This window comes from Arachis ipaensis, chromosome B5 (genome assembly GCF_059453495.1).
Source record: "Arachis ipaensis isolate K30076 ecotype BB chromosome B5, ASM5945349v1, whole genome shotgun sequence".
In the NCBI taxonomy this organism is placed as follows: Eukaryota; Viridiplantae; Streptophyta; class Magnoliopsida; order Fabales; family Fabaceae; genus Arachis; species Arachis ipaensis.
This window is the reverse complement of record NC_142440.1, coordinates 7,011,410-7,033,119: the sequence shown is the minus strand read 5'-3', so window position 1 is coordinate 7,033,119 and position 21,710 is coordinate 7,011,410. Positions and strand designations below refer to the sequence as shown.

General features: G+C 37.1%; 3 protein-coding genes across 3 annotated transcripts; 1 reads left to right on the top strand and 2 right to left on the bottom strand.

The window, feature by feature from the left end:
- Nucleotides 1–1,140: 1,140 nt before the first annotated feature.
- On the bottom strand, nucleotides 1,141–3,082 carry LOC107642708 (glucan endo-1,3-beta-glucosidase 12). The gene is made up of 3 exons (XM_016346152.3): nucleotides 2,708–3,082; nucleotides 1,544–2,632; nucleotides 1,141–1,462 (listed from the first exon to the last, which is right to left on the bottom strand). The coding sequence occupies exons 1-3, from the start codon at nucleotides 2,766–2,768 to the stop codon at nucleotides 1,431–1,433; spliced, it is 1,182 nt and encodes a 393-aa protein (XP_016201638.1). The 5' UTR covers nucleotides 2,769–3,082; the 3' UTR covers nucleotides 1,141–1,430.
- A 9,290-nt stretch (nucleotides 3,083–12,372) lies between these two features.
- FH6 (formin homolog 6) lies at nucleotides 12,373–17,288 on the top strand. The gene is made up of 4 exons (XM_088486062.1): nucleotides 12,373–14,343; nucleotides 14,432–14,631; nucleotides 15,741–15,982; nucleotides 16,074–17,288. The coding sequence occupies exons 1-4, from the start codon at nucleotides 12,890–12,892 to the stop codon at nucleotides 16,863–16,865; spliced, it is 2,688 nt and encodes an 895-aa protein (XP_088342188.1). The 5' UTR covers nucleotides 12,373–12,889; the 3' UTR covers nucleotides 16,866–17,288.
- Nucleotides 17,289–17,627: 339 nt separating this feature from the next.
- Nucleotides 17,628–21,020, bottom strand: BT4 (BTB and TAZ domain protein 4). Its single transcript, XM_016346151.3, has 6 exons — nucleotides 20,628–21,020; nucleotides 19,871–20,177; nucleotides 19,388–19,518; nucleotides 18,786–19,092; nucleotides 18,298–18,608; nucleotides 17,628–18,048 (listed from the first exon to the last, which is right to left on the bottom strand). The coding sequence occupies exons 2-6, from the start codon at nucleotides 20,159–20,161 to the stop codon at nucleotides 17,928–17,930; spliced, it is 1,161 nt and encodes a 386-aa protein (XP_016201637.1). The 5' UTR covers nucleotides 20,162–20,177; nucleotides 20,628–21,020; the 3' UTR covers nucleotides 17,628–17,927.
- Nucleotides 21,021–21,710: the final 690 nt, after the last annotated feature.

Sequence of the window (21,710 nt, the reverse complement as noted above, 5' to 3'; positions counted from 1 at the left end):
CCCGAGCACTGCCTTATATAGAGGAAAGCTTTCACCACGCCCCCACGTGCTGATTGTCTCCGCCAATCACAGCTTGCCACGTGTCAAAACGCCCCCGCGTGCTGACTCATCACGCCCCCACATGATACGTACACGTCAGCACGCCCCCCACTTGCTGCTCAGCCAACCAACCATCTTCAGCCACGTCAGCCACGTCATCACGCCCCCCACTTACTGAGTCAACACGCCCCCACTTGCTGCTCAGCCAGCCAACCATCTTCAGCCACGTCATCACGCCCCCAGCGTGCTGACGTCATCACGCCCCCTACGTGATTCTCTCTTCGTCCAACCACATGCTGCCACATCATCTTCATGCCCTCCACGTGTAGCAGGCACCACGCCCCCTGCGTGTTGGCCTTGGACCACAGACATTCACCTAGACGTAAAACACATTTTTCCTCCATAAACAGCCAAAACACCACCTTGCAAACCATATTCAAATTCTTGAGCCGTAAAATTATGTGTCATGATATTAACATTTCTCTCAATCTTACCCTTAAAAAAAATTGAGTACCCACCATCTTAGATTAGAAAAGGAAGGAATATATCTTTATTTTTTTTATGACGATGGAAGACATCTAAGAATAAAAGAGAAGGAGTATTAGAGACGATAATAGATCAATGAATAAAAAAAAAAAAGGAAAGAAAGAGTCTAAAATGTCCCGAGTTTTTTCCAAATTTAAATAAGACAAGGTCTAATTGTTTTTGACTAATTTTTTTGTTATTAAATATTTTTGTGGAAAGAAATACTCTATGATCTTCATGATTTTTACTACATTAGTGCAGTATCTTATTTGGTTGACAATCACAGCGAGCAACCTCATTATAGATCTAAAAGCATGTTATTTCATAAGGTCGGAGTAGTTTTATTTTTTCGACCTTGATGATAAATGGGATTTTGACAACTTGTTTATCTACAATGTCACCCCATAAAAGTTATCTAGAAGAACACTCCAATTCCAATGTTTAAGTCAGTTTATATATCTGATATCTCACTACTATAGTGTTTTCTTTCTCCTCTTACTAGAGTAACAACTTTTCTTTTTAAGGAGTTACCATTATTTTGTTCGTTACTTCGTTATACACGCATATATCTTAATGTTTAGGGGTAAATGAAATCATTATCATTCCATCCAAGATATGCATCAATCACAAGCAATAACTACAACTCATCTTCTCTCCTTACTAAATTAGTAGTAGTTCCAGTGACATAAATTAAATCCTCTAAATACCAATTTCATACAATATAAATAATTATATAAAACCATTAAGCAGTGGCAGAGTTAATCAAAAGCCAAACCAAATTTAACCATCAACATAAAATTCTAAGCATAACTGCAGCTAAAGAAAGTCATCACTCTTGTTCTCTTCACATGCAGTACTTCATTCACCTAGCTCAGAATAAACCGACACTGAAGATAACCTGCAAGAAAGCATCATTCTTTGTTAATATGAATGATACAAAGTTCAAACTTTGATGAATGGAAAATGAATGGGTGCTTACTTGGATCAGAATTGATCAACATAGCAGTTCCTCCGAAGCTGCAAGTTCCACCATGTCTCTTATGCTTCTGCCAGTAACTATTGAAGGCAAAAGAAGCGTGAGCAACCAGAGTGTCAGGGCTGTAACAATTCCCCTGAGGCAAGATATCAGTGCAATCAGCACCACCTTCTCCACAAGCATAGTCCAAACCCTGTTGCAATGTATCTTCCGGAACATGAGGCTTAGCCACACACCACAGCTTCTGAACCGGTATAATCATGGGGCTAGGGGAGCCATTGTTGTCAATGGGGTTACAAGGTGGCAAATCGAAACCTTCCGGTGGGCTAGCCGGTGCTGGAACAAGGAATGGTGCTGGTGGTTGTTGCAATGGAGGTGGTGAAGAAACTATTTGAGCCAATGGAGGCAGAGGCTTTCCATGTTCTACATTCTTTGGAGGAGCAGAGTAAGGAACAGGGAAATCCAATGGTGGCTCAGCTATTTCCGGTAATGGAGGAATTGATCCTATTTTGGTGGCAGAAAGCCTTCTTCTCCCATTTGGAATTGTGGTGGTTACAAAGTTGATGGTGTTGAATGATAAAAACCGAAGCTTTTTAATGGAGTCCAAGTGGGAAGACACCAAGGTTAAGTCTTTGTAATGTGAATGGATGAGAGAGTATGTGGAGTTCACACTTTGGAGGAACTCTACAATGGGTTTGAGTTTCACCATTTTGAAGTCATCGTTATTATAGAAAGAGTTCAAAGGGAATAAAGCAAAGGAAACTTTGATGTGTTTTTCCAAACCCCACCTCTTTAGAGAATGATGGAGATTCTTGAGAGAATGAAGAACCAAACCCAGGTTCTGGTTGTGTTGGTGTTCATGGTTGGTGACAAGAATGGTGGTGATGTTTGAAGCAGGGTAATAGGCAAGAACGTTGGACCTGAGCCAAGTTTCAGCCAATAGAATGCTGCTAGAGACTCCGTTGAGGTCTCCATGGCTCACATGAACAGCCAAGGGAGGAGAACCACCAGCATTGGTTGATGAAGATGCTTCTAGAATGTCTTCAGTTGTCTGACACAGGGTTATGAACTCAACAGATTCTTGACCAGCACCTGCACCACAACCACCATTGTAAAACAAAAAAAGTTGACAACTTTACTAGAGAGTGTTATGCTTGTTTTTCTTACCAGTAAGACCCAAGGAACAAAGAATGAAAAGAGGAATAAGCCTTGCCGCCATCTTCAACATTTTCTCTTCTCTTGCTTGCTAATTGATATTCCTCTTATATTATTATTGTAAATAAATAAAGCTTGTTGAATAATATTGCAGGGGAAGTCACCCGAGAAACGTGTTGCTATATGCTTGTGCGGTTCATGATTTTGGCTACGGTGCTTACATCTGCCTCTAAATTCTAAAGCTTCAAGCTTGTAGCTTTCTCTTACTTCTGTGCATTGTGCATGATGTTACAAGTACAACCAACACCATTCAAACCAGCACCCTCCTTCTCCTCTCTAATCTTCCTTATAAATGACCTTTTTGGGTTTAAACTTGTAACACATTACAAGCTAAGATTATAGGAAGAGTTTCAAGTATACCTAAAATACTATTCCAGTTATTTTAACCGTTGATTTGAATTATAAAAAAAATATATAATATATATTAATTAAAATCAACCTTAAAATAACTAGAATATCAATATTTTCGATATATTTAAAATTTTTCAAAAATTATATTAATTTAGGTGAATGATATAATGTCTATTATTTTATATCTAAGTTATTAAAGAAATAAATAAATAATATTTAATAAATTTTACATAATTTATTTTTTATTTTAAAAAAAAGTTAGACAATTTAGACATGCGTAATAAAGACACTGTAAAACTCACTATTAATTTAAGGGTAGTTTGGATTTGGGAAGCTTTTGCTTTGTGACACGTTGCAGAAAACAGAAACACGAGACTGAGACGTTTGACTCGATAATCGATAGAAGGCCCCAGTCTGGGCTCCACCGGACAACAAACGAATCAAGACGTTACAAAAGGCCCACAAAACACAGTGCCAATGGCCCAAGTACCGGCGTTGTATTGTGTTTGCTAGTGATGATTCTACACTCACGACAACAATAAAATATCTATCATAAGGCCATTGTTCCCAAAATTTCTTCATTCAAAAATGATAATTTAGATATTAATATCTATCATATTAAAAAGTTTAATAAAATATATTAAATTATTTTCAATATTTTTATGTGAACAATCATTGTAAAATAAATTCAGGTTTTTTTTTTAAATTATTCTAATATGACTATATTATGATAATTATGATATTTTAAAAAATATTATTAAAATTAAAATATTATTTTTTATTGTTAAACAATATTTTTATAAAAAAATATTATTAAAATAAAAAAAAATATAATTTTAATTTAACAATATTTATATAATTATCGCGAGATAATCATATTAGAATTTTTTTTTTCTTTACCGCACCGTACTGCTACTAAGTTTTGATGACTAAATTGTCACCAATCAATCTAAACGACATCATTGCTTTTTCTATTGGAGGTCGTCTCGTGATTGATAACTGGCAGAAAATTCAAATTCTTGTAATGTGTTGTTCACTTCTTCCCTGATCAATATACAACTGTTAGGTTGCTATATGCCTGTCTTCTACCCTATATAGGTCAAGTAGACTAGGGGTGTGTTTTTGTCAAACACGTTAGAAAGAGAAAAACACGTTACAGCTGTTTTTTGAAAGTTTTAATTTTTGGTTTGGCTAATTTTTCTTTCTATAAAGATAGAAGTGATTTTGGTCATAAAACCACATTTATAATAAATAACAATTTCTAACTTCTGCATTGCACTAACTGACTTTTAATCATTAATATTTAATATTTATTTTTTTTTACCAACTTTATCCTTTATACATATTATTGTATTATTGATAAAATTCTTATTATTTTTTTATATGAGTTCTGTTTTTTTATTATTTATTATTTATATTTTTTATTAATTTTTTATTTGACATTATATATTTTTTATAATATAATTTATTGATCTCATTAGATAAAATAAATTAAACAAAAAAATTAACCATAAATAATAATAATAATAAAAAATTATAACATACTAAAAAAGAGTATTAATAGTATTAAAAATATACTATATAAAAACATATAAAAAAATATAAAAAAATTAAACATGTACAAAAAAATAACATTATAAATTAATGTCATGTCTTTTTTAGTAATTATCTATATAAAAGTGATTTTAACTAATATTATCTAAACAATATTGATTTTATCAAAATCAGTTTTAGTATAGAATTACCAAACATAAATCATATTGATACAAACTTACTTCTATCCAAAATCAATTCTATAAAATTACTTTTATTACAAACCACAATCCAAACACACAAGACATTCAAAAACTTTTCCGGTACTTGTATTTCTTGTTTTAATAATCTTATTTGATCCTTGTAAACGTTTCCTCTCTAAAAATCTCAACTAACAATAACAAGAAAAAATAAATGTTTGAAAGGAGTCTAGTATGTTAAAGATTAATTTTCAGTTTAGACATGATGTAGTTTTGATCTCAATGAAATGTATTTGAATAAAATATTTTTAACAATATTTTTGTAGTTTTGAATTTGGAATAATATTTTTTTGTCTTATGGTATCTCTTAGTCTCATAAAAAAAAAAAACTAGTCTGTCATTTTTATTTTTATTTAAATGTGTATTATTGACCAATAAATTATGAAAAAGTATAAGGAGACAATGAGTTTAGTACACAATGCAGTTATGCATACAGTAACTTCTGTTCTCTATTTATGTTTTTAGTATGGGTATAGTGTATTTTTATCTTATTGAACTAATTTTAAAATTTATTGTTCACATTGTTTATAAAAATCATTGTCTACTTAACAAAATTGATAAATTATTTATAATAAGTAGTAACAATTTTTTTTGGGACAAACAATCTTTGTTTTGTCCATTTCAAAACTTTGTTTTAGGTTTTTCTTTTTCGTAATTGAATTTGGTTTGATTTAGATCCACATATTTTAAAAACAAAAGTTAAAGCCCAATATTTAAAAATAAAGCAAAAAAGTTAAGGCCCAGGCCTTCATGTTAGTTTGCCATAGTATTGCCTTAAAAAAATCTTGAACAAATTTAACATAAAATCCAAATCAAAATCCTTTAAAAATTTAATAAAGTTTAACATAAGACAACACCATCCAAAATTTCACACAATTTAACATAATATAATAAAAAATAATAAATTTTTTTTTTTGAATCAAAGGGAACTCAACACAGCAGAGTGGAGCAGATAGCAAAGCTATAGTAAGAATAAAATAAGATAACATACAACTCCTAGACACTGTGACCCGGCCATCAACACTCAAAGGGCTCAGCACCACTCTATTCTTCGTAGAACGTAAACGATCTGTTGATAATGTCCCCTACTCTTGAACTCTTATTTCGGAAGAGCCTGTCATTCCTTTCTAACCAAATTGTCCAGATAACAGCAAAGAATCAAGTGAACCATCTCTTCCTATCTACCTTCCTTCCTAGAAAGCTCGTCCAACTCTCAAAATGTTCCTTCAAAGTACCCGGAAAGCTCCACCTTTGTTGAAAGGCCATTAGCCAAGCACACCACACCTGCCATGTAATCTCACAACTAAGAAACAGATGATACGCGGTTTCTACAGGCTTACCACAGAGAAGACACCTATTGTCCTGCTGGTCAATAACCCGTAATCTGCACAGTCGATCCTTTGTGTTGACCCTTCCGACTAACGCAAACCAAGAAAGGAGTTCAACCCTCGGGGGGACAAATCCTTTCCAAACAGCACTAGTGAAGCTATAGCTGGTAACCTCCTCCGGTAGGACTTCCTCCTGCATCACTCGCACAAAGGATTTTGTTGAGTAGTCACCTGTTTTATCAAATTTCCATACCACACTATCTTCCCTCCCATTTGTAAGCTTGAATGACTGTAAGATCTCATGAAGCTGGTGTACTAAGTCCAACTCCCACTGGAACAACTCTCTCCTCCACTGGAAACTCAAAATCCACACTAGCCCATCCCAAAAGCCACAGTCTGCTATCACAGATTCATGAAGAGTTGAGACCGAGAAAAGCCTAGGAAACATATCTTTCAATACTCCAGCCGGTAGCCATCTATCCTCCCAGAATCGGATTGTTCTGCCATTCCCTAACTCCATCGACAACCCACTGATCATCTGATCTCTCAGCCCCGACTTACTAACTTGTAGCTGGCATATATCCTTCCAAGGACCCCCTCGCGTGGGAGTAGGCTGTCCTCCCACCATTCTTGCAGGATGCATATTATTACAAGAGCACACCACTTTCTTCCATAAGGGACAGTCTTCTTTCGAGAACCTCCACCACCACTTAAACAGCAATGCAGTATTTCGAATCACCGCATCCCCAACTCCCAACCCACCTGCCTTCTTTGGAGCCATAACCACTTCCCACTTCACGAGCGGTACCCCGTATCTCCCATCCTCAGTACTCCACAGGAACCGTCGTTGCAGGGAAATCAGCTTCTCTGCCACTGTCTTTGGCATCTTATATAAACTGAGGTAGTAAATCGGCAAGCTACTAAGAACCGCCTTAATTAGGACCAGCTTACCTGCTTTGTTAAGAGTTTTTGCTTTCCACAAACTCAGTTTGTCTTCCACCTTATCAATCACCGGTTTCCATGTCTTAACCAGTCTCGGATTTGCTCCCAGGGGAATGCCCAGATATCTGACTGGTAATGAAGCCTCTTTACAACCCAGTAACCGACACATCCTCCGGACCCACATCCTCTCACAGCTGATCGGTATAAGGCTGGACTTTTCAAAATTAATGGCCAATCCCGACATGAGCTCGAAGCATCTGAGTAGCCGATGATAATTCCTGATGGTCCCCTCATCAGGCGGACAGAAAAGAATAATATCATCTGCAAACTGCAAGTGAGACAACTCAATATTATCTCTACCAAGCAGTAACGGAGTTATACGGCCATTCCTCACCGCCTCTCCAATCATTCGATGCAAAACATCCACAACTAACACAAACAGAAATGGGGACAACGGGTCACCTTGCCGTAGACCCCGTTCCATTTTGAAAGGCTTTGAAGGTGATCCATTGACAAGCAATGACATAGATGCAGTGGTGACACACTCCTTTATCCAACCTCTCCACCTCTGGCCAAACCCCATCTTCTGCAAGACAATATCCACAAAGCCCCACTTGACTCTATCATAAGCCTTTTGGAAGTCCAGCTTTATTATTGCGGCGCTCTTTTTTCGTGTTTTTAGCCAGTGCACTGTTTCACAGGCGATCAGGGCCCCATCATGGATTTTCCTGCCCTTAACGAAGGCGCTCTGAGTCTCTCCTACCAACCCCGGCATTACCTTTCACATCCTCCTAACCAACACCTTGGATATGACCTTATAGACACACCCCACCATACTAATCGGCCTGAGGTCCTTTATTTCTCTGGCTCCAGTAAACTTTGGCACCAGCGTAACCCACGTAACATTCGAGTCTCTAGGAAGTGTAGCCGAAAGGAAGAAGCCTAGCACCGCATCAGTGAACTCCCTTCCTAAGTCATCCCAGCATTTTTTTATGAAGTTCATGTTGTACCCATCACTACCTGGTGCCTTTGTTGACTCACAATCCCACACTGTCTCCTTTATTTCTTCAACAGTTGGCAGCATCTCTAGCTCCAGTGCCTCTTCCTCGTTGATCTGCTTTACAAGCCCGTCCCTGAACCCAATCACTGGCGATGTCTCCTGGTGGTACAACCCCTTATAGAAGTCTCGAATAGCCGTCTTGATCCTCGCCTAGTTCCTTATCAACCTCCCATTAACCATTAAGGAATCAATCATATTCGACCTTCTTCGTGCTGAGGCTAGATTGTGGAAGTAGCGGGTATTTTTATCCATTTCCTTCACGTGCCGCGATCTGGACATTTGCTTCCAATGAAGCTCCTTCCTGATATACCATTTTCTACAGAAGTTTACCAACGCTCTCCTTCTTGCTTCAATAGTCCCATCAGCCGTGCCAGTACTTACCATGTCATCTACTTTCTTAATTTCATCTTCCAGCTGTGTAATCCTTTGGTCCATATTCCCAAAATTGGCTCTATGCCATCTGCTCAGCGGAGTCGTCAGAGCCTTTAGTTTATCAATGAACTGTCCCTCCCCCAAGTTCCTCCACTCCTCCTTCACCATTCTCAAGAACTCATCATGGGTAAACCACGAATCCAAGCTCCAAAACGGTCTTGGTCCCCCGCTAATTCGGGTAACCTCCAAGATCATTGGGCAATGGTCTGATAACCCTCTAGGTTCCCCTCTCAGTCTTGTATCAGGAAACTCTTCTAGCCACTCTAAACTAACCAGTCCCCTATCAATGCGGCTACATGATTGCCCTCTGAACCAGGTGAATAAGTGATCAGTTATTGCCAAGTCCACTAACTCCATATCCTGTATCCACGATTTAAACTCTTCTGCGGACACTGTTAAAGAGGTAGCACCCTTTCTCTCTTCTACATGAGTTACCTCGTTAAAATCCCCATATAACAGAACGGTACTTGGCATAACCCAGATAGGAAGCTCAACTCTTCTCACATAATGAGTTTTTCCGCCCTTTCATGTGGCCCATAAACTAGACAAAAAGCACAGGGAAAGTTAGTTTTTAGCAGCACACCTTCCAAGCATATCCAGCGAGCCCCTTTATAACAGTTGTTCATCCGAAACACCATGTCGTCCCACATTAATACCAGTCCCCCCGCAGCACCAACCGAACCAACTAACTCCCATTTAACTGCGCCATTTCCCCACAGTTGCGCTATATCAAAATTTGTCACCATCTCTGTCTTAGTCTCTATCAAGCCTAGCATATGCACATTAAACTTTCTCCGAAAGTTCTTAATCATACTTAGTTTACCAACCCCCTTCAACCCCCTAATATTCCAAGAACTAAAAATCATCGTATAGCACTTATACACACCTTTTTCCGATTCTTCGGTCGACTCCTCCGTGCTTTCTCCTTTCGCTTAGCCTGTTTTTTCTTCTGCGCAATTAACTCATTCTGTGCCTGTAGAATGGCCATGATGTCATCTTCCTCATCATACTGCACCGCTCCAGATTCTACTGCAAGCTTCCAGGCTTCTTGGTTTTCTTGCATATCAGCTGTCCATTTGTTCTCTGATGTTTCCGTCTCAGCTTCGCTCACTGCATCAGAAGGGGCCCCTTGCATACCCGCTGAAATTCTCCCCTGAACACCAGTATCTAACTCTCCCTGACAGCCACTGTCCCTGCCCTCTGCCAACTCATCTCCCAAGCTAGCCCCATCCCCTTCCAACGGAGAGCGCGACACTCCCTTGCCGCTGACCTCAAAAGAATAATAAATTATGATGGTTCCTAACATTTCTCTTTAAAAAAAATTAATAACTCTTTAAAAACTTAATAATTAAAATAAACATTTATTCACCCAAATTTTTTTGAAATTATAATGCAACAGCTGGTCACCCTTTCTGTTGGGACTTTGGCGTTGCATTGCACCGTAATACAAGATCCTTGTAGGGATGATCCACCGCTAGCTAGCGTTGATGTGGCAACCCAACCAACGCCATGAGTTAAAAAACTCAATTGGATGTATTCCAAATCAAATATTCTCCATTCCACTTTATTTGATCTTGTACAGATGAATAACAACACTTTCTCATCAATTGGGTCCTCTCAAAGCGTTACGTTATCGTAATACACTAGTACTAGTACACTTACCTATACAAATAAATTAATGAAATTTTAACTAAACTACTTATTAAGGGTCGTTCTTAGTAACCAATCTTTATCAAAATACATGGTAGGAGGCTAATCAAGCATAATTGCGGATCTTTTCCTTTTCCCTTCTCTTGTCTAGCTTTTGCAGGACATATATGTACAATTTTTGTGACTTGATCGTTACATTCTCCAGTTTTTTTAAGGAAATTTCCGTTGTATCCACTTTTGGTCAGTTACTTTCGTTGCTAAGCTTTGCATATTCATCTGAACTAATGATTATTTTGAAAGAAATGAGTTTACTACTGTCAAAAATAACAGTTGGAAACCAATCTCATTATAAACAAACAGTCTGCATTGAATGGTTGATATATAGAAGGTCATTTGCGTTGCGCTTTCAAACGTTTTTCTACTACTGTTGGACATGACATCACCTACATATATATTAACGTAACGTTAACAGTAATTAATTAAATGAATTAAAAGGATAAAAACGGAAATTCACTGCGTAATAATGCATTGCTTTTGTTTTGTTTTAATTATTGGAATGCAGAGGGCGGGGTACAAGTGGCAAAATGCATAGTTTAGAAGAAAGGCATAACTTTAATCATGGTATATTGGATTTGTGGGCTAATAAGAATGTGTGAGGCTTGTTTGCTTAGTGGAGGAGTCCAAATAGAAACAAAAGGGGAAAAGGGGAAAAACAAAAGCGATAAAGCAAAATTAGCCTTGGGCGTGTGCCATGTTCCCCGCATAGAATAGGATCAGGGTCGTCGGTGAACCAATCTTGGCTTAGTGAGTTCCCATGAAACAAAGCACAAAGCAATCAGAAGAAGACGTTGTGACCCCATGCATCGACTTTTTTTCTGAAATTACACTATTGACCCTACATGCCCTTTTACGTCTCCACGATATGTCTTATAATTATGATGAGGTGTCAGCCACACAATAATAATAATACGCATTATGATGAGCATTGAGTGATGATAGTAATTAATTAGTAATAGCTTAGAGAATTCATAAAGTTAACAGCTAATCTAGCTCGTCCTTCACTCTGTCGGTAGTATGGGACAAGCATACCATTTTACTAATTTATTTTATTTTTCTTTTGATTGTGTGTGACATTAGTTTTATCATTGTAAATCTCTAATTCACTATTGTTGCTCATTACATACATACTTTATTTTCACGTACAGTCGGATTTATAAAAAATAATCTTATAATCTCGTTGTTAAACTAATAAATATCAAATCATTTTACTCAAAGTATATATATTTGGAATTTTAAAGGATGAAATTCCATGAATTTAGAAAATAAAGTCATTTCTCATTTTTATCTAATCCAAATAAATTATTTAATTCAAAATTAATTGATTTCATATTTCTAAATGATAAATTAGTAGTTGCTCCTAGCTAGAGTGCTATGTGTAATAAATAGGGTCAATAATTTTGAAAATTGTTTATATATTTCAATTTTTCAAAACTTACAACTATGTATTTTGGTAAACGAAAATAAAAAGTGCTTCCAATAAGCAAAAGTAACAAAAATATATTTGGTAAAAATATTATTAAATTATAAAATAAATATAATATATATAAAAGGATAAATTAATATATTTATTAAGATATAAAATTATATTAAAATTTATAAATGAAAAAATTTAGAAACTAACACTTTTATTAAAATCTGGTCAACACTTAATCAGTAAAAGAAAAATGAGTAATCATACACCATTAAAAATACTAATAATAGCTAATTGATGACTACAAATCATAAAATTTACTGGCCTAGCATTTCTCTTTATAAATATAACTTTGGAAAACATTTTCACAACCTACTTATAAAAATAATTTTCATCTTCTAAAAATTAAAAGTATAACGCATAAAAGTTTAAAATAAAACATATAATCAATAAATTTTCAATTTACTAAACACAATATTAATTTCTACTTCTAAAAAATACAAACAATTACATTACTTAGCTTGGAATATGAGCAGAGTGGCCAAGGAATGGACAGAGACAAAGAGTCGTCAGAGAGAATATAGCATAAGAGCATCAAATATGGAATCTGTTCCTTGCCCTTCTTGCTTAACAAACGCACCAAGGAAAGCAAGCAAGCTATCAACATGAACATGAAGGTACTTAATTTTTTTAATATTACCACTCCCCAACCATCATGGTCGTTAACGTATCTGCAACTATCTCTCTCCATGAAAACGAAACACACAACTCCACCCAACACTGCCACGTTTCATTCTCCCTAATACAAATAGAGAAAATAGTCTATCTCCCCCTACATACCCTTTATTTATTACACGGTAAATGAAGCGCTTACAGCCAAGAAAAAATGTACATTTGACTATCCCATAACATAATTTATTAAAAAGTGCGGCTCCTGCTGACGCAAGCTGTTGGAGCATCTAGATCTTAGACAGCTAAAAGAAGTTTCCTCTCTTACTCACTCTCTCTCTCTCTCCAAGTGAGGAGAGCAATTTGCGGAAACCAAAACCCAGACATGAATTGGGGGAAACAAAACTTAACAACCACCCAAAGCCACGCGAATTCAGCATGAAATTCAATTTCAAACCACATCACTCTCTCTTCTTAATTATCATAATCTCACTTTTGTCCATATTATCCCTCGCTAAACCCCTCAATGAATCTCACATTACACGAAGAATCCTCCACCAACCACTTTTCCCCGCCGCTTCAGCGCCACCACCCTCGCCTGCTCAATTGCCACCGCCGGTGGACACTCCACCCACTCCGGACACCAACATTCCATTCTTCCATGAGTATCCGACTGGACCACCACCGGATCAGACGCAATCAGCGCCATCAACACCTTCCAACACCACCATCGCCAACCCGACGGCCACGCAGCCGACCAAGGGGACAAAGAAGGTGGCAATTGCCATCTCCGTCGGAATTGTGACGCTTGGGATGCTCTCGGCGCTGGCGTTCTTCTTGTACAAGCACAGGGCCAAGCACCATGCGGAGACACAGAAGCTCGTCGGTGGAAACTCGCAGAGGAACTTGGATGATTCGAGAGCGCCACCGCCATCGAGCTTTCTCTACATTGGGACCGTGGAGCCCACGCGCACCAACGCGAGTGAGCCAATCAGGTCGCCGTATCACAAACTAAATTCCGTTAAGCGGTCGGATCGGTACCGTCCGAGCCCCGAGCTGCAGCCATTGCCGCCTCTCAGTAAACCTCCCGACGGGAATTTCCCGCCGGCGGTGTCACCGTCTTCGTCGTCCGACGAGGAGAGCCACGACACGGTGTTTCACTCGCCGCAGAACTCGTCGGTTAGAGATGACGACGGGTACTACACGCCAGTTTCGCGACAGAGTTATCTGTCCAACGGTAACCCCGCGGCCGTGGCGCCCACGGTGAGGAAGGAAGCCAATTCTTCGACGCCGACTCCGGTTCCGTTCTCGAAGAGGACTTCACCAAAGTCGCGATTGTCTGGTCCGTCGCCGGATGTAAGACACGTCATCATACCGCCTATGAAGAAGGCTCCGCCGCCACCGGTAAAGGATGAGGAAGAGCATGTGGCTTTGGGACATTCTAGAAAGCCAAAGTTCTCAGCTCCTCCCCCAGCACCGAATTTGACGCATCTTCAGTCAACACTCACAAACACACCCCCGCACGTGATTGGGAACCCACTTAATCATCGGCCACCACCACCACCACCACCTCCTCCTCCTCCACCCCCGCGGAAAACAGGGTCTCCGGGAGTAAGTGTTTCCTCATCTTCTGTATCGAGAAAGCAACAGTCTCGTTCTCCAACTGAAGGGAATCGCGAGGCTTCTATTTCTGGTGTTAGGGTGAGTAAAAGTTCAGAGCAAAATGGAAATGGAAACGGAGACGGTGAGAAAAGTGTGAGCTCTTCCGAGAGGCATGAAGCCAATGAAACGGATGGAGTAAAACCCAAGTTAAAAGCTTTGCATTGGGATAAGGTCCGTGCTTCCTCAGATCGTGTTACTGTGTGGGACCAGTTAAAATCCAGTTCCTTCCAGTGAGTAGACTGTTCAACTCTGAAACTAAATTCATACTGTTTTTTATGCCGTATATAATGGATGTGATGTTTGTTTTTGTATTTTTAGATTGAATGAGGACATGATGGAGTCTTTATTTGGCTGTAATGCCACTAACTCTGCCCCTAAAGAACCTCCTAAGAAAACGGTTCTGCCTTCCATTGATCATGAGAACAGGGTGCTTGACCCCAAGAAGTCTCAGAACATAGCTATACTACTCAGGGCACTAAATGTCACCAGGGATGAGGTCTCCGAAGCTCTTTTAGATGGTACCTTCTTTTTCCTTCCATTCTTTCCCGTTTCAAATGCACTGCTGGTGACAAGATTGTCACGTTTTCTCAATTTGGTTAAAATAGGCAGTGTGTTTTCTTACTTAGTGACAATGATAGCGATTGAGCTCTCAACTTTTTAGAACCTCGATCAGTGATCTCTACAGTATTTTTTTATTCATGGGTCTATGTGCATACTTAGCAAAGACGTGCAGAATTTTCTAAGTGAAGCTTTTGGTATTACCTACAAATATAATGTCTTAAATATGATGACAAAGGAGAGGAGTCATATAATAAAGTTTACCTGTGTCATTTTGTGCCAACTAGCTAAAGAGGAACGCATCGTATATAAAGAAACTCGGTGCTTAGATAGAGAACTTCAATAAAACGTCATCATCATTGCATCTTAAATCAGATGAGGAAACGTCTAAACGGCATCATCATGCCATGTGCATCAATATGTTATTTTAAGACCATTTCTATGTTAGGTAGTTCGGAACTGTCGATTACAAACAGTGGCAAAGATAAAATCCAGCTCATTAGCGATACTGCTTTAGTCATAAAACGTCCTTTAGAAGTATAAAACAATGACCAAACATCCACCATAATATCTAATCACACTGATTCTTCCTCCACCACCAGCTGAGAATGATTTTTAATTCACGTTTTAAATTATTTTTTACTTCACTTTTAAACTCTTTTTTTTTTCCTTTTTGTGAAGGCTTTTTATTATATAATAATCTCCATATTTCCATTGTTAGTTGTCACTGTAAGAATCCCTTACCCATCTAGATCTTTATGGGCATTTTAACTGTCAAGGTTCCTCTAAAAGCAAAAGCACCCTAGGTTTGTGAGAACCATGGATTTCACAAATGATAAAATCCAAATCAGCAGCCAATACTTGCTTCAATCCTCTAATCCAAAGATGATGTTTCCTTTTTCTACGTTAATCTACTATGATGAGTATTTAACATATGTTATCTGAACTTCTGAAGATAGGATGTTCCCCTGTCACATTGTTGTTCATTTTTATCTTGAACCAGTCACTATCTATATCCTATATTTCTATTTTGCAATCACATTCATGGCACCACATTTGGATGAAACAGGGAATCCTGAAGCTTTGGGTGCTGAGCTATTGGAAACACTAGTAAAGATGGCTCCTACTAAAGAGGAAGAGATAAAACTCAAAAACTACAATGGTGACCTCTCAAAACTTGGGTCAGCGGAAAGGTTTCTTAAAGCTGTGCTTGATATCCCTTTTGCCTTTAAGAGGGTTGAAGCTATGCTATATAGGGCTAACTTTGATTCAGAAGTCAACTATCTCAGGAAGTCTTTTCAAACCCTGGAGGTCTGACTTGCTTGATCTTTCCCTTTGTGATCTTTAATCTCTTGGCTGTATCAGAGGAACTAATTGATAATCAGTTGTTAATGTTTTTCAGGCAGCAAGTGAGGAATTAAGGAACAGCCGGTTATTCCTCAAACTCCTTGAAGCTGTTCTCAGAACAGGAAACAGAATGAATGTCGGCACCAATAGAGGCGATGCCAAAGCTTTCAAACTTGACACACTCTTAAAACTTGTAGATATAAAGGGAACAGATGGAAAGACCACATTGCTTCACTTTGTGGTCCAGGAGATTATTAGATCTGAAGATGGAGGCGGGGAATCCGCGAATGGTAGTGTTCAGAACCAAATGGATTCCAAATTTAATGAGGACGAGTTTAAGAAGCAAGGATTACAAGTTGTGGCTGGGCTGAGTAGAGACCTTAGTAATGTTAAGAAAGCAGCAGGAATGGATTCAGATGTCTTAAGCAGCTATGTTTCGAAGCTCGAAACAGGGCTTGATAAAGTGCGACTGGTATTGAAATATGAGAAGCCAGATACGCAGGGGAATTTCTTCAACTCCACAAAGCAATTTCTGAAATATGCTGAAGAAGAAATCACGAGGATTAAGGCTGATGAGAAGAAGGCCTTGTTCCTTGTGAAAGAAGTAACAGAATACTTCCATGGGGATGCAGCAAAAGAAGAAGCCCACCCTTTCAGAATCTTTATGATTGTAAGAGACTTCCTAAATATTCTGGATTTGGTCTGCAAGGAAGTGGGAAGGATGCATGATAGAATTGTCGGCTCCGCGAGATCATTCCGCATAGCCGCAAGTGCACCATTACCTGTTCTCAACAGGTACAGTGCAAAGCAGGATACAAGCTCGGACGAGGAAAGCTCATCCCTCTAGTATTGTGAATACAAAAAGAAAGTAACAGGGAACATAAATGAATGTTTTTGGGAATATTTTAGTTTAAAACCATTTTTACAATGGCAAAAGGATTTTACTAGTAAATCGAGAAGTATAACCATATCTTAGATTTGAACATCAAAATCCTTAGCAACACAGTTGGGATAAAGATGGGTTGGCAGAGTTTCAATGCCACCTGAAAGCTTAGATGAAAAATTTCAAATGGGAAGTGCAAAGGGAAAGGGGGATGCATTGTTTTGTTTCTTTCAACTATGCAGCAGTATGCTATAGTCGAAATAGGTTACGTTAGATTAATGAGTTCCACACTTGCTCATATTGTAGAATGTTTTCATTTCACCCAAGAGGCCTCTTATATGTATTTTTTGAATCAATTATTAATAATAATGAATATCAGTTTATTTATCCTCGGCAATTCCTATATCTGTGACTCGTATGTAGTGTTTAAGACTTACCCCACCACGCCACACTAGATTACACCATCTATTTGTATGCAACAGCTTGGAAAGTATATCAAAGTGTTGTCTGTATATATTTTTCTACAATATGGTATAAATTCATAATACTTCATATTCTATATCACACTTATAACATAGTTTCATGATCATTACGGGATCATTCTAGGATGTATTAAACTCAACTTTTTAACACAAAAGTCGTAGATTTAAACCCTCAACATTTACAGATGAAATACAAAATTGTTCCCTGCATAAGAAGATCGACTGAACAAAGGCTAATGAGTAGTTTGAATCACATCACGTATATTGGTCTTTCTAGAATGATTTTCAGTTGTTTAAAGGTTCAAAACTTGTAATTGTTGGCTACAATTTCCAAAATTCTTAGGTCTTAAAATAATAAGGGAGAAACAAAATTTTACAGCAGCAATAACAAGAAAAATATTTATTATTACTGATGTTCAGAGGAGCAACAGTAATCCTTTTGAGGATTTATTTATAGCTAACACATACAACAAGTATATAATTTGTTGGCTTTAAAACTGCTGCTGCAATCTATGATCCTATATATCCACCACAAAAGCTATTGTTATTGCTGCTGAAAGCATGGTGCTATTCCAATACCTCTTGTTCTCAAGATCTTTTTAACCAATATTTTCCACCTGATTTCCTCTTTCTTGCTTTGTTTCGATATCCGCTGCTTAAAGTTCCTGCAATAACATAAATTTGATCAAATTTAAAAGTTCAGCTACAAAATTGAACTACATTAAATAAAATCTTAAAACAAAATATATCATGATAAATTTAATTCTAATGCAGTATCATTGTAAAAAGACTCTACACAATCAATCAATATATATTGTCATTTTTATGACTTCTACTCTCATCAATATAGAGTTTAGTAAATGTAAAATATTTCATACCACTAATATGTTGAAATTAAATGATGAAATATTTACCTGCACAAGGGAACTCTACAACCATCGGGATCAGAACATATTCGGGAATGCAGCTCTAATAGTTGCCACATCCTCTTGCAATGACCACAACCTCCAGGGACTCTAAGTTTGCATGCAGCAAAATGTCGCACGAGCAATTCTAGCCCCTTACATGCTGCATATTTACATGGCTGATTTGCTTTGAAGTCTTTATCACAAGGGCCAATAGTTCGGCAGCCATCTCTGCATATGTGAACAAGAGCTTCCATCGCCTCATACAGTTGCATGTATATCTTCCTCTCATTGATCTTTCTGGTCCTCTCCTTTTTATTCTGAATTATGAGTTCATCAAAAGGCAATCAGACAAGATAAGTGTAGTATAGAAAACCATCCATAATCAACAAGGATCGAACTCTAGAATTTGGTCATAAAGGTTTCAAGAACCATCATCATGGATATTATCTCTCCCAGAGTCTAAGTTATATAGTAAAATGAGATAGAAGCCTTACATTTTCTTCCTCGATCATGGACTCCAAAACTTCCTTTTCTAAAACTGGATGGCTCTCCTTCATCGCTTTCCATCCTTCAGACTCTGAAACTGCTTTGAAGTTGCTAAGTATCATACGGTGACAGATGAGGCTAAGCCGTGGAGCATCACACAGTAATGAAATCTGAAATACATCAATTACATTGTCTATCGTGAGGAAACTCGATTCTAGTTTCTGCTCACATTCCCGCTTCAAATGAGGGACCACGAATACATGTGACAGCACTAACAAATGTAGTACATATGCTTCCATCTCTTCCTTCTCATAACTGTGACAAAGAGAAATGCACATAAAATTTCAGTACATGAAACAAATATTTCTTCATATTTTGACACAAAATAGAATGAATGCAAACGTGGGTCAAATTAATGTTGATAATGATTAAAGTCTTGTGTAAATGAATGGATGGACTTGAACAGAACAAAAAAGTAATTGTGTATTTGTGTGTAATTTAGGCAAACAAATTCAAGAGAATATGACCCGGTCATGCTTCAAATAGATGATATTATAGATTTCAACACTACCACTGACAATTTTAAGGATGATTGAGAGATTAAACATACCACGAAGTGTACAAATATCGAAAGAAAACCCGAACAGCATCATGTGGTACCCCTGTGATTGTGATTGATCTCCACCTCCGACAAAAATTTCCTTGCTTCAGCAAGTCTCTTAATACGGGGGATGCCACTGCCTGTTACATATACTATGAAGTTAGATGTCTCAAGATCCACTGACTTAGTTGATAATATCCACCACAGAATATCAGTATTCCATGTTCATGCAGATCATAAAACCATAGCATTCCAGGGACCACCAAATCAAAACGTAACGCTAGCTTTTACAGCTTAAAGGATTAGGATTTCAGTTCTCTAAAGTCGTTGATAAGATAAGAAATTGAGGAATTATAGGATTTCATAGCATTCATGTTTGATCAATTGATTTTCATTATCCAACCAGCAACACACATGCACATCAAATAAACAAAATTTATATCTAGAATCATACTACTATTATACAAAATGAAGTGGAGTCCATGCACTTACAACTATGTTATAATGAGCGTAAACAATGCCGCCGTTACCAGTATTAATCCTAACATCTGCTTTAAATTCTGAATCAAAAAGACGATCCCACAATTCTATTGTTGCTGGAGATACATAGCTGCGCTCTCTCAACGCTGAATTATAATTCGCCACAAGGCGCCTGCAAGGACAACAACTAGTTGCCGTTGAACGGGGCAGAGGAGGTGGTGGTGGTGGCGGCAGTGGCGGTGCTGGAGTGAATTTGTTGTCATCTTGGAGAGAATTACAACAATTGTGGTCCACCCTAGACATCCGTTTATCTGCCAATCTACGAACACAAACAAACATAAAATCAAACACATCAAATGCATGTTCTGAGTGGAATACTGATTATATAAACTGGCACGATAAAAAGTTAATTATGTATACAATTCCAATTTAAATATAAACCTTTTTTATTATATGAATAAGGTAAAATTTCGCATTAGTTGAGATAAAGTTCACCCTGTTCTTAATAAAGTTGTGTAAATTACAAAACTATTAATTCCATAACAGTTTATCATACAATAGTACAATATTACAATGCTCTGTTCTTCTTTTGGGAGAAAATAACAAATTTATCGGCATGAAAATTCGATTTTACCATTCCAATCCCAAAAAGAATCAAATTATGCATCCAGAAATCTCATGTTCTAATCATTTATTGTTTTTCTCCTAAAACCACCATGCCTAATAAATCAAAATAAATAAGAATGTGAAGAAATGAACAAGAATTTACCTTGTGTTGAAGTTTCAAGCTTTTGGTGGCGGTGTCTGTGATTTTTGAAAAAATAAAAGACGCGCAACTAAACTACCGAGGGAGACGGAAGCAAAAGCCACCTCCGGAACCTTCCCCTTCGTAACGAGAATTCTCGAAATCTCGCACTTGAGGCCGAAGGAACAGGAATTTCTTCGTCTCAATTCAATTTATCATGTTCACTTCTCTCTCTCCCTCGATTTAAGGATGATTAATTTCATATTTATTTATTTATATTTTTATCGGAATAAAATTAGGCAACTAGGTAGGTAAGCTAAAGTCAGAAAAATCTAGCTGTGAGTGTTGGCTATGACTAAAAATATCAAGGAGCAACATAACACAAAATTGCACGTGTAAGTTGTTAGTGATCAGAATGATAATTTGAGATGCATATCCTCCAATAAATAGCAGATTCACACTTGATCAGTTCTTTCTCTTATTAGTTATTACAAACTCAACGTGAGTATATATTATTGTATATTTTTGTTGTTAATTACTAATTTACTAGTACTTAATTAAACTAAGACATTCATTTTAGTTTTTGCACCAAGTACTCTTCTGGAACCAAGTGGTTCGACTGTTATAAATTCCAACTCTTGTGTAAACTAAAAAACCGGTAGTATTAGACTATTGGCATTAGTAAGCAAAAGATTTGAGTGTCCCAATTTGTATTATTAAATGGTCTCGTTAATAAAATATATTTTAAACTTTTTAACAATTATTAAATAATTTTTATTTAATTTTAATTATAAATTAATTTTTTATATATTATTTAATTATAAAATTTATCTTTTATTTTATAAATTATTATTTTATTATTCATCTATCATGTTTATTAAAAATTAGAAATAAAAATAAGAAAATAGATCTTCTATTATTCGTGACTTCCATAAATATTTTGGTAATGCGAATTAATGAGTTTTTTTCTGTTGATCCGTTACATCCCTAAAAGTTAGAAAAATTGTATTTGTTGGTAATTCAATTGATTAAAAATATAATTAATAGAGTGAATTTTGCATGGCAAATATGAGTTTGTTCAAAATTCAATCGAACTTTTGTATTACA